The sequence below is a fragment of the Xiphophorus couchianus genome, chromosome 19, assembly GCF_001444195.1.
Source record: "Xiphophorus couchianus chromosome 19, X_couchianus-1.0, whole genome shotgun sequence".
Lineage (NCBI taxonomy): Eukaryota > Metazoa > Chordata > Actinopteri > Cyprinodontiformes > Poeciliidae > Xiphophorus > Xiphophorus couchianus.
The window spans coordinates 3,906,180-3,918,390 of NC_040246.1; the positions used below are offsets into that span (position 1 = coordinate 3,906,180).

The window sequence follows — 12,211 nt, forward strand, 5'->3', positions numbered from 1 at the left end:
TGTTAAAAATTCATAACGTTAACTTTCCATCATATTTAAAGCTATTAAATGATGCAAAGTCATAATTTTGACTTTTAAACTTAAATGATCAGATTCTAAACCTAAACTTTGACCAAGGCATATACAGTATGTGTATCCCATAATTACAGCAAAGAAGCTGTTGACTAACTTGACACAATAAACAAAAAACTGCAGAGACCTTTTTCTATCAGATTCAATTAATGTATTTATTGACTCACATAGAAAAAGAGGGAACGACCAGAACATCACCCAGTAAAAGATATAATAGAAGATTTTATTAAATAGTTCGGAAATTTCTTAAGTGCAAAAATCTGCAGCAATCAGTGCTGATAAAACTCGACTTTCTGCATGAGATAAAAAAATATACATATATATATATACTGTATATATATCCAAATTTAAAAGTGCAAATCACAAAATAATCCAGCATGGCTGATCTTCAGAGCTGATTTTTTTTTTAATATACAGTACGTATAAAACAAGAAAAACAGATTTAAGGTAAGTCATTGAAGCAGGAGAGAAGAGAGTCTCTTCTAGCCAGCAGCGTTGCCACTTCCTGTTGGAGTGAAGTGGTTTTCCTTCAGGAGGCTCCTGTCAGCTTCAGAGTCCAGGCCCACTGGCACGGCATCTTCCTGAAGGACAGCGGAGGCAGAAACACCTGCAGTCCGCCGGGCTGCACAGGCGTCCACTGCAGAGGGCCGTGACCCACCAGCTCCACCTTTTTAAGGCCAGAGAAAATTGATAAACCACCGTCCACATTAACAAGGAGCGTTAATGGGTTCTGTGCAGGTTCTAAATCATTTACAAGTAACCTCAAATTTTTCAGTAACTACGTTTTTTTTTTTTTTTTATATATATATTTCAACGCATTTGTAGTTCTACCCGGCAACAGATTTAAAAAAATTTTTTTTTACCTGCGTCTGTTTCTGGGTAACCACGGGTTCATTCAGGATCACCGATCCATCATCCGGCCAGTCCAGTAAAATGGCGAAGATCGCCTTTTCCTGAGGTTTGGACGTGTACCTGCGGAAGAGGGAGTTCTGCTTTTAAAACACGTGTATTCAAGTTTTCTCAAATCAATTCTTTCTTTGAATTCAATCAATTAAAGTCCGAAATGAGCCACGATCCAATCACTATGAAGCTTTTGTCTCTGTCTGAGAGGCTTCCCGGGCAGAAGAGGCGCTCTGTTCACATTAGGGCTGAAACAATTCATCAGATTAATTGTGATTAATGGATTACTGGCATGATCATTTAGTGATTGATTAACCGCAACACGCTCTAAAACATGGCATTTGCTGAAAGAACAACAACCTCAGAGCAGTAATTAGGTCAAAGCTGAATGTTTATTCATTTTGCTTTTAAGATATTTGCTCAACTACCCAAAACTCCTCAAGTGGATTAGTTTTAGCTTCACCCAGTTACAATTCTGTGGGAAAAAAACTACAAAAAAAACTCCCTTCAATCTGTCTTTGCTATCATATTATTACTCAAAAAACACAACAGCAGAAATGTTAGTATTTTTTCCAGCTCTCTTGCTACAAATGGTATGTCAAAGGAATGCACTGTTATTGCATTCCAGGCAATAAATGTTTCTTTTCTTATTTAAAAAGGAACTTAATTATTTGCTTATTTGAATTTTCTTCTGTACGTCTAATACCGGATAAAACAGGCAGGTGGTTAAACAAAAAAAATCTGTCGATGGTGTCAATTTTCTTTTATCCGATTACTTGATTCATCGTCAGAGCGATCAACAGAATACTCGACGACTATAGTAAATGTTAGTGGCGGCTTTAGTTCACGAGGTTCAGACGCCCACCAGACGTTTTTGGTGACGTTCTCCTTCTGAGCCCGCCACGCCGTCGTGTTGTAGATGGCCTCGCCGTTCACCTTCAGCCACTGGCCCATCTGCCTGAGGCGCTCCTCGAAGATCGGGGCGATTCTGCCGTCGTGCGTCGGGCCCACGTTCATCAGCAGGTTCCCTCCACAGGACACGGTCTCCGCCAGGGTCTGACGGCACACGCACAGGAAGCAATGGGAGTAAGAAATGTGACCAGAGATGGGAAATGGGAAAAAAAAAAGCAAGAGTGAAGAAATATCACAACTTAAAACGGTTGGAGGGAATCATTTATTCTAATTATTGTACGATGAAGAGGCTCGGGGTTCCCACACTTTTCACGCAGTAAAATTTAAAACACTGTTTAAGCATTTTCAAGGTGGGTTTTTCACATTTTTCCAGAAGAAGTTCCAGAAAACGTTTTTTTTTTTTTTTTTTCCTCCACTCCTTTGCTGCGCTGAATGTCCTTCTAAACCACCAACACATCCAGCAACCTGGGCGAGTTTCCAAGGTGCAGACAAAAAAACGCCAAATACCCATCCAGCCAACAGAGAGAAAAAGGTGTCTGTTCTGTACTGCAATAAAAAGCTGTCCGACCCAAAGTAAGACGCTCGTTCCAGTTTCATAAGTGACCGCAAAGAAAACTGAGACGAAAACCTTCCAATTCTCTTCTGCTGTTTTCTGCTTCTCTCAAAGATTAAAACATTTACCAGCTGTATGTACAGGTATGAGTGCTGATCCTAAATAAACATTAATCCAGGTTTTCTCTAAATGATCTGATCAGGTTCCCCCTTTATGTTGTGATACTTGTTGTTTTATAACTTCAATATAGGCTAACATAGCTAGACAGTGCTACCAGCTAACTGAAACATAAACACTGGATTTAGGATGTATAAGTGAAAGATTGCAGCAACAGAAGTTCATTGTTTAGTGAAGGAACTCGGGTCTGCTCGCCCCAGGTAAAGAAAGTTTTGGGTTTCTCACCGCCACAAGCTCCTCGATGGTGATGTAGTCGCTGAGCGGAGCGTTGCGTCTGTAGCCCCAGGACTTGGAGTCGATGGTCATGCAGTTTTCCCATTTGTGCTTGAGCAGATGTCCTGGCTGGTAGCGGTCATTACAGGTGTAATACCCACCGTGTTTGCAGATGGAACCGGAGCCCCAGCGATCGTTCGTCACAATGGTGTCTTTTACCGGACTGTCAAACAAACACATCACATTACGTCCATCGATGAAAACAGCTGAAAGTTTCCTCGTTTGCAAGCCTACCTGTCGTTGTAGAGCCAGGCCAGGAAGCCCGTGCTGTTCCAGTACTTGTCGGGAGCATTTCCGTCGCCGTCGGACCACAGCACCTCTGGTTTGTACTTCAAAACAAGGTCGTAAAGCTCGGGGAGAGTTTTAGTGGTAGGGAAGTAGTTTGTAGTGAAGACGTTGGCGGCATCTTGGTCAAAGAGCGGGTTGAACCACTCGAACAGAGAATGGTACAGCCCCAAACGAAGGCCACCCTGGGCGCGCACGGCACTCGCCACTTCATCCACCAGGTCTCGCTTTGGTCCCACGTCCACGGCGTTCCAGTTCCAGGAGTTTTTGGAGCCCCAAAGCGTAAATCCTGAGAAGAGAAAAATTCACCAGCAAAAAACAGCACAGCTCGTGACATCAACACAATCGGCAAAGGTCAGGAAGTTCATTTTCTCAAACTCTACAACATACAAGTTTGAAATCCCTTGAACAGAAAAGCAACTTTCACATCCTAGTGGTAGATTTCGCTTGTTTACCTTCATGGTGTTTCGTGGTCAGCACAATGTACTTTGCCCCCGATGCAGCAAAGATGTCCATCCACTCTTTGGCATCGAAGAACTCAGCTGTAAACTGTGGTGCAAAGTCTTGGTACTTGAAGTCCGGAGGATAGTTTTTCTTCATGAAATCGACATACTCCGGGATTTTTTTCTGCCAGTAATACCTGGAAAACAAACACACATCTGACAAATCAGAGGAGGTCAGAAACAAGAAAGTCCTGATAGCCTTACGAATTAAAGAATTACACAAAAGAAACAGCTATGGAGCATTAATGAGCAAGAGGCACTGAAAAAGGTTGAGATCATGGGTTAGTATAATGCAGGTTTTAGACCCTCCAACACAACGTCTTGTGATGTTTTCTGTCATCTCAAACCAGGTTTTCTGACTTTATAGTTCTTCTCTGGAGATGCGTGTAGAAATCAAGTCAGCTTAGCCCTGATCAATGACGAGAATGTAGAGTTACAAGTTGGACGTTTGTCTTGGTTCGACACTAGAAGAGGGTCGCTTTGGGGTTTGAGGCCATTTTCAACACTTTTACAAACAACAGTTTATTTCTGCAAACGCAGAAAGCTGCTGAAAATAATTTCTATCGATGTAGAGATTATTATAAATTAAAGTATTGCAATCACAAATAAAGCGACAAAGAACGGTCAAGTAAAGACATTTTTCCTGCTTTGCTGTGATGAAGTTTTAGACAATTAAAGTACTCTAGAAGATAGCCATTTTCACTTTCATTTATCATTTCAGGCTTTATCTCCTGTGGGCCAGGGCACCACGCCCTGAGGGTCTCCTCTACGCCCATGCAGACACACCTACTCATGCTCAGCCTGAGTACCAACATCAACAGGACATCCTGGCTCTCTGTAAGGTCACAACTGTGCTTGAACAAGAGGAAGAGCTCACCAGAACCACTCGCTGCCGAAGCTGGGCACAGAAAACACCCCCCAGTGTATGAAGATGCCGAACTTAGCCTGGTCGAACCACTCTGGCAGCGGTCTGGAGTCGATGGACTCCCAGGTCGGTTCGTATTTGGCCGTGGTGAAGTCAATCGTCATGGTCCAAACCAGGAGGCAAACCACTGTTAAAGCTCCCATTTTAAAGAGAGGTCTGGCAAAAATGACCCGGTCGGGCAGGTTGGGTGGCAATATGAAGCTGGGAAACCACGGGAACTATCACATGATGCTCGAAGTACTTAGAAACTACGGTCAAAATAAAACCACTTCTTCCTTAAACTACTGGGATGCGTTTGATTTTAAAAAAGGAACTTGCCGCTACGATGCAACGGTGTTCTCGTGTGCTCACAAGAGAACACCGCCCTCCCGGGATGGGCGGGATTAGATTTTGAGCGGTCCAGGTTGCACGCATGCGCAAAACTGCATTTTATGCAGGAAGTAGGGAATGTTTGGGTTTTGAGAGCTGAACAGACGAAAAAAAAAACATCCCACATGCGTGGCTTCATTGACTGCCACTGTCATATCTCTGCTGGGGATTTTGACAAGGTGCGAACCAAACTAAATGATTGGTTTTTAACCCTTTGAAACAATGAATGAAGTTTTAACCGTTTTCTTCTCGACAGGACGTGGAAGAGGTGATCGAGAATTCAAAGGAGGTGAGTTTTCAGAGCTAAAATGCGTGAACCTTATCCACGTTTTCCCATGCGACAAATAAAAACGAGCATTTTAAAGAGGATTTTTATATGATGAACAAAGTCAAAGTGTTTCTTTAAATGTACAGTATGCGTCTATTTGTGCATGTAAAGCAGCAACAGGCTATTTACAGAACTTTTTTTTTAACAAAAGGCTGCAAACCTCAGCTGGATTCTTATTTCTGAAATGAGAAAAACTGTTCAAATTACAACAAACGCTTGAGTTTATTAGGATCATAAAGTCTAGCAGCTCCTGGGAGGAAGGCTCTGCGTTATTTTAGCTAAAGCTAATTGCCGAGGCAACATTGTTGCAGATACCTGCATTTTACACAGTCAGACTCTTTTTACCCAGTATGTGACTAGATTTTATTTTACCATGGTAGAGGGAACTAACATATAAACACTCCAATAGATTGTTAGATGCAGAAATGGTTGAGAGCAATGTATTCTTTTTCTTTTACTTCAAAACTTTGTGTCGGTCTATTACATAAAATCTATATAAATAGTGTGGTTGTATTTGTGCCTGTCACAAAATCAACAGATTCTTGCTGGACGATAAATTGTCCTACAGGGTATTGCGATAAACGATAATATTGTTTAGAGACCATTTTCAACGGCAATATAAATAATGCAAGAACACATTCTCAAAGGTCTAATGAACATTTAACACTGGAACTGGAAGGTATTTTAAATATACAAAATAAATAAAACAACAAATAAAGCGAACTACACAAAAGTGTCCTTCAAAAAAGGGGCCAGTTGAGACCAATGAAAACTGGAAACGTTTGGTCATTCAGAAAGAGAGAAAAGAGAAAGCAATAAATCAGGTAAATGGAAATTAGTGAATTAATTTTAATTCATTGTCCGATTATTGCTTATTGGTTGCTTATTGTGATAGGCTGAGTTGTATTGTGACAAAATATGAAAGGAAGGAAAAGGGGTCTGAAAAGCAAACTACCGGTACTGTGAATTAATGTAGTTTTATTACCCAGGCTGGCTTGCTGGCACTTTTGGCTGTGGCTGAGCATGCTGGGGAATTTACCAAAATCATTGAGCTGTCTCAGAGGTAAAACAAAATCTAATACAGTGAAAAAAAATTTTTATGTTTACTATGTTGCTAATTGTATTTTTTTCTTCTTCTCAGATTTCCAGGTTTTATTTTCCCCTGTTTGGGAGTCCATCCTGTTCAGGACGATTCCCCAGAGCAACAGAGGAGTGCTTCTCTTCAGGTTACAAAGCAACATGTCAACATCTGAATTTAAATACGCATTAGTAGCTCTGCTGTTTCTATTAAATTCTATTCCTCACAACATTGGAAGCTCAAAACACTGTCCTGAGCCATATGCAACGAAATTTCGTTCTGTATACACCCTGTGCATGCAAAATGACAATAAAGTCAGTCTAAGTCTAAAGAGCGTTTGGATTACAGGACCTTGATGCAGCTCTACCCGTCATAGAGAAATACAAAGATCGGCTTGTTGGAGTTGGAGAGGTAAAGATTCGCATGAGTATTCAGTCATTGTTGTGTTTGGAGACCTGAAATCAGTTAAAGTTGTTAGACGGACAAAAATGTCTCTTTGGATTGTAAAGGTCGTAAATCCGTGGATTAGACCTAACAGACAAAAGCATCTCCAGATCATTCACAGACATTGCAAATAGCAAAGCTCTCAAATATCACTGTGCTGTGTTGGTGAGGCGTCTCTGATGCAATGCAAACTGGATTTTCCATTAGTTGTTTCTTCGTAGGTTGGCTTGGATTTTACTCCCAGGTTCGTCAGCGGCGAGTCTGATAAGGAGAGTCAAAAGCTGGTTCTCATACGTCAAGCACAGGTTGCCAAGGAGCTGGATCTCCCTCTGTGAGTTTTCCCCCTGTGGAGACGGTTTGCGTTATAATATTGTTCTTCATATATAAAGTCGGATTTTAAAAAATTAAATAAAATTGGCAAATTCTGCAGAAATTTCACTTAAGGCGTTTTTTATACAATATTAGAAGTATTGTATAAATACAATACTTCTAATATGAAAATAAACAAATGATTAAATTCTTTCTTTTTTTAAATAAGAAAATCAAATTTTTTATTGCAAAATAAAAGCAATAACATGATTTCTTTAGTATATAAAAAATGACTTCTAACATCAATATTAGTCAATTACTAAATTAGTTGAGAATTATTTCAATAACTGATTCATCGCGATCAATTATTTCAGTGCTAATTTTAATAAAGGATTTTTTTCTTTTTTTTTTTAGAAATGTTCATTCAAGGTCTGCAGGACGACCCACCATCCACCTCCTGAAGGAGCAAGGTGAGCAGATAACCCTGGCGTGTGTGTTAGTGTGGAAGAGGCATTTACTGGTTTGACGAGGCAGCTGCAGTTCCTCTACTTTGCCACTAGGTGTCGATAAAGCCCTTCTTCACGCGTTTGATGGGAAGCCTTCTGTTGCAATGGAGGGAGTGAAGGCTGGATATTTCTTCTCTATCCCCCCATCCATAATACGGAGCGAGCAGGTACAGATGATGAGCTCATATTTTACATGGTATTTAACAGAAATTATGTCTACACTGGAATGTTTGCTGCATTTCCCACCAAGAAGCAGAAACTCGTAAAACAGCTGCCTCTGGAGAACATCTGTTTGGAAACCGATTCGCCTGCTCTCGGCCCAGAGAAGCAGGTAAAGGACAGGAACTGACCCACACACCTCTGTGCTACAGTCAACTCTAAATCCTCAATGTTTTTTTTCCCCTTAAAGCTGTTGCTTAGCTTAGCATAATGTGTGTTTATAACTCTCCGCGTTAACAGGTAAGAAACGAGCCCCGAAACATCTGCGTCTCTGCCGAGTACATCAGTAAGGTCAAAGGCGTGTCGCTGGAGACAGTGATGGAGGTGACGACCCAGAATGCCCTGCGGCTCTTCCCCAAGCTCAAGTCTGCCATCCGACCCTGACGGTCACGTCAGCGATCCAGAATATTTTCTCGTAAGATAACTTCTCGTAAGAATGTGTACATCACTATGTGATTAAAAGCTTTTAAAATCACGACTATTGAGGGATTTTTTTTTTCGTACTTTGTAAGAAAAACAATCTACTGAATTGTCTTACTAATTTAAATATTCAAATTTTCTGTTAATAGTTCTTCAGACTTGTTTATCTCGCAAATTTATTGCAGCGATGGAGGGACATTTTATTTACAGAACTGGTGGGGATACTTCCAAAGTATCCTGTATTTTATGGCCCATATTAATGTCATTTGTTTTAACTGGTTTTTTTTCTTTTTATGTTGTTGACCAATCGTCAACAATTTGAAGACGATGACAGCCAGATTTAGGCGTTTGCTTCACACCTTATTTGTTTTTGGTGTTTTCTGATGGCGGCGTAGCTTTTTATAAAGAACAAATCATCTCAGAATTTCCTGCTTTATGTGAACGCACCCCTAAAAGACGTTGAAGTTGACGTAATCTCTGTGTCGCTAGCGGACCCAAACTGTCTCTATTTCACCAGATTGTCGAGGAATTTTGTGTTTCCAATCCATGACTTCTCTGCTTTCCTGGTGATATAACTATGACCTGACAAAGAGTCTTATTTCCTTTGACCACTCTTCATAATGGGAAAGGCAAGAAAAGCTGACACTCAAGTGAGTCAAATGTTTAATGATTTTCATGAGTGTAAAAATGGCTACAACAAATAAAGCTTCACCAGTTTCTACCTTTAGAGCTACAGCTGGGCTTTAAAACAACTGAAACTGACAAACTGGGCAAAGATGCTAAGGTAAAATAAACAGAGCTCACTGTTGGGAACATTTATGGACATTACATCAAAGTTATGCAACATTTAAGATTGGTTCCAATGTCATTAGTTATTGTTAGAATTTAAACGTCTTTAATAGAAAAGGGGAAGCAAGCATTCAGTGCGATGGCTCCTAGCTGCCTGGAATCAGCTCCAGTCTGAACTCAAGATGTCAGAATTGATTTCATTGGTTTTATTTCGAGCGGTTCTTAAAAACAGGCAACGAGATTCTATTAAACAGTGTCACTGCTTTTAAATTGTTTTCTATTGTTTTACACTCGTGCATATGTACTAATTAGTTTTATTTTGCAACCAGGTTGCTGCGTATTGCAGACTTTCTGCCCAGGTCCCTCGTGAAAATGAGACCCAGATCTCAACGGGGTTTACCTGGTTAAATAAAGGAAATTAAAAAATTTTAAATTTGCTGTGATTGGAAAGAAAGAGTCGGTCGAGTTTTGAAAATAAAACGTTTTCCTTTTCTTGCTTGGTGTGGGATTTCACTTGCACAGCACTTTTCGGGCCTCCTTTGTGTATTTTGCTTAAAAGCAAAACTGCAGGCGGGCAGATTTAACCCAACACGGATTAGTACCTCTAAGGCACGCTGCTAAAACTCAACCAGAATGTGGTTTGGCGAGGCACAGCTGGAATAGGAAGGATCACCTCTGAACAAACCAGGTTGCCGACTGGAACATTCAAAAGTAATTATGTGTGAATCTCTTATGGCAGACTTGACCTGAAGATGTTACATGCCATGTGTAACAGATCTCTAATAAACTATCACAACCTAAGGGTTGAAGATCAATCAGTCAGCCGTTGTGTAAGGAGTAAAAATATTCAGGAATTGACGATGGATGAATGAATGTCCTACCATCAAGCTCAAAGTGATTAAAAATTGAACATTCTGCTGTTCTTCCTAAATGTCACTTTTAAGCTACAATCTTTTGGGGAAACTGTGTTGAAGACATATGAAATCAGTGTATTGATCTGCTGACAATCCCAGTAATTGCTGCTGCCTTTGTGTTTACGTTTGGGGCGGCTGATGAGATTAAGTCGATGCTGACGTGCAATCCGACGAGGCAACTTCTTGAGCCTATCTGTTGTAGATTGGCCCACCGCAATGGACTTTATTCAAGCCCACTTTATCCAGCTGATCCAGAAATGTGTCGAACTGACCAGAAATCTGGGGTATATAATTAACTCAAAAGTTAGTTAGGCAGGACATGTTAAAAAGTTGTACCTGGTCCATAATGCTGATCTTCATATAAACCACCCAGACAATTGACTTTGATTGGCGGGCTGCTGATCTGTAAAGGTCAAACAACCGACTCACTTTGAATTTCCTGTTGTCTCAAAGGTGCTGAGCAAGCAACGTGTCATTCTGTAAACCTGAAGACCTTAACTAATTGAAACAGGCTGTAATTAATTTAATTTAATTCTGATAAACAACTGATGTCCACTTGATGTTTGATGTCCTGTTCCTGTGAGAAGCTTTATTTGTTCTATGTTCCAGCAAGACAACAGCCTGTTGGAACAAAGGAGTGGTTTTCTACTTTTAACTCATTTATTTACTAAACCGTTATTTAATCAGGAAGTCACTATTGACGTTCAGATTCCTGGTCAGGATAGAGTGGATAAAGCATTCTTCTGGGATTTCTTTACCAAGACTTCGACATCAACCCTGCTAAAGTGTTGTTCAGGAGTCTGGCAAACCAATCAGTTTGAATAAACTCCAAAAATTCAAATCTACAAACATAAATAGTCCAAAAGCTTGCTGATAGCTAGAAAAAATGTTAAAGTACAACTTGCTAGCACATATTCTCGACAGACGGTGTGGACCAAGAAATAACCTCCTAATCTGAAGTGCACAAACTAGTTTACTTTTAAGAAAATTGGTTTTAGACACAGTTTTGCTCCTACAAGGCGTCTGATCAGGATCTGATCAGCCATTTGTGGAATTTTATTTACTTGTTTAAATGAGAACACTGCATGGATTTCAGCCAATTTTGTCAACAATAAAAACACATGAAAGTGATTTTTGAAAAAGAACCAGGAACGAACAGATTTTGTAAACAACAACAAAAATAAGTCATTTCTGGTGTACATGTTGCATTAAGATGATTTTAAAGTTTCAGTAATATTTCTGGCAGAACTGATGCATCACCAACCACAAGCCCAAACTTACCACTTAGCCCCACCATTAATACATATTTATTACATACAGTCTATACATTGACATCATTCCAGTCAACACAAGAGGTAAGTAGTCAGAATGAGAGGAGTTACTCAGGTCAGCTACAGAACTTTGATTTTATAATCCATACCACTAAACTCGATCATCAAGTAACTCTTTAAGGTGGTGCAAGCAGAACATTTTAGACATTTTACAAGTGGGAAATAAGTATGTAAACCAGTTAGATGGAAAAATGTGAGCCTCACAAACAGATTTTGATCAGTTTTATTGTTAAGATTTGCTTCCACAGTATATTCATTATGGCTTGGGAGTAATCTGAATCAAACTCTCACTCAAATATGTGAAGTCTTGACATTTTAATGCAACTCTTACATAAAGTATGTAGTGTGCTTATGTAAAGTAATGTGCAAACTTAACCCCTAACCCTTTAGTGGCATGGAGTATTAAATCAAACCGCTGTTGTAATGTGTTGTGTCGATATGCCGCACCTAATGCGTTATGCTAACCTATAGCAATTCTAGATGAAAACTCATGCTTTAAACTTTTTTTTTTCAGTTCAAAGAAATCTATTCATGTTTATGCCGCTGGAAACATTTTTGTTTGATTCTTTGTGCGGTGCAACACAGCTCGGTTCAACTCAAACTGAATCCCTATATCCCAGTGAAATAGTCAAAGCAGTACCTACCAAACGTTTATCACTTTGATTAAAGAAAAACCAAGTATAAACGGTTTTTTTTATTAAAATTTGTCATGAACTAAACTACAGTAAACAAAACTACTATCACAATTACATACCCACACTAGACAAACACACATTTTTGGCAGTAAAGGAACGCCATAAAAAAAAAAACTGCTGGTCTGCCGTGTTTAGGAGTACCTCTTGTGATGTCACTGGCCAAATTATGAAAAAATAATAATTTTGGAAGTAGCTTTGCTTTCTTCAGC

General features: G+C 39.8%; 2 protein-coding genes across 3 annotated transcripts; one reads left to right on the forward strand and one right to left on the reverse strand.

The window, feature by feature from the left end:
• Positions 1-208: 208 nt before the first annotated feature.
• On the reverse strand, positions 209-4,877 carry fuca2 (alpha-L-fucosidase 2). The gene is made up of 7 exons (XM_028000286.1): positions 4,553-4,877; positions 3,628-3,812; positions 3,122-3,461; positions 2,840-3,050; positions 1,838-2,028; positions 936-1,044; positions 209-739 (listed from the first exon to the last, which is right to left on the reverse strand). Exons 1-7 carry the CDS (start codon positions 4,741-4,743, stop codon positions 602-604), a joined length of 1,365 nt encoding a protein of 454 aa, XP_027856087.1. The 5' UTR covers positions 4,744-4,877; the 3' UTR covers positions 209-601.
• A 121-nt stretch (positions 4,878-4,998) lies between these two features.
• LOC114134054 (putative deoxyribonuclease TATDN3) lies at positions 4,999-8,328 on the forward strand. 2 transcript variants are annotated; one of them, XM_028000287.1, is made up of 10 exons: positions 4,999-5,148; positions 5,226-5,258; positions 6,287-6,360; positions 6,439-6,523; positions 6,724-6,786; positions 7,041-7,150; positions 7,543-7,598; positions 7,689-7,801; positions 7,885-7,965; positions 8,094-8,328. In XM_028000287.1, the coding sequence occupies exons 1-10, from the start codon at positions 5,032-5,034 to the stop codon at positions 8,235-8,237; spliced, it is 876 nt and encodes a 291-aa protein (XP_027856088.1). In that variant the 5' UTR covers positions 4,999-5,031; the 3' UTR covers positions 8,238-8,328. The 2 variants fall into 2 exon arrangements, with proteins under 2 accessions (XP_027856088.1, XP_027856090.1); XM_028000289.1 differs by having other exon boundaries at positions 7,888-7,965.
• The last annotated feature ends 3,883 nt before the right edge of the window (positions 8,329-12,211 follow it).

Excerpts from the sequence above, each read along its gene's own strand:
- LOC114134054 (XM_028000287.1), top strand. The coding sequence starts at position 5,032 with ATGCAGGAAGTAGGGAATGTTTGGGTTTTGAGAGCTGAACAGACGAAA. Across the intron at positions 5,149-5,225 it reads CTGCTGGGGATTTTGACAAG|GACGTGGAAGAGGTGATCGA; the intron begins GTGCGAACCAAA and ends TCTTCTCGACAG. Across the intron at positions 6,524-6,723 it reads AGAGGAGTGCTTCTCTTCAG|GACCTTGATGCAGCTCTACC; the intron begins GTTACAAAGCAA and ends TTTGGATTACAG.
- fuca2 (XM_028000286.1), bottom strand. The coding sequence starts at position 4,743 with ATGGGAGCTTTAACAGTGGTTTGCCTCCTGGTTTGGACCATGACGATT. Across the intron at positions 3,462-3,627 it reads GACCACGAAACACCATGAAG|GATTTACGCTTTGGGGCTCC; the intron begins GTAAACAAGCGA and ends TTCTCTTCTCAG. Across the intron at positions 740-935 it reads TTACCCAGAAACAGACGCAG|GTGGAGCTGGTGGGTCACGG; the intron begins GTAAAAAAAAAT and ends GGCCTTAAAAAG.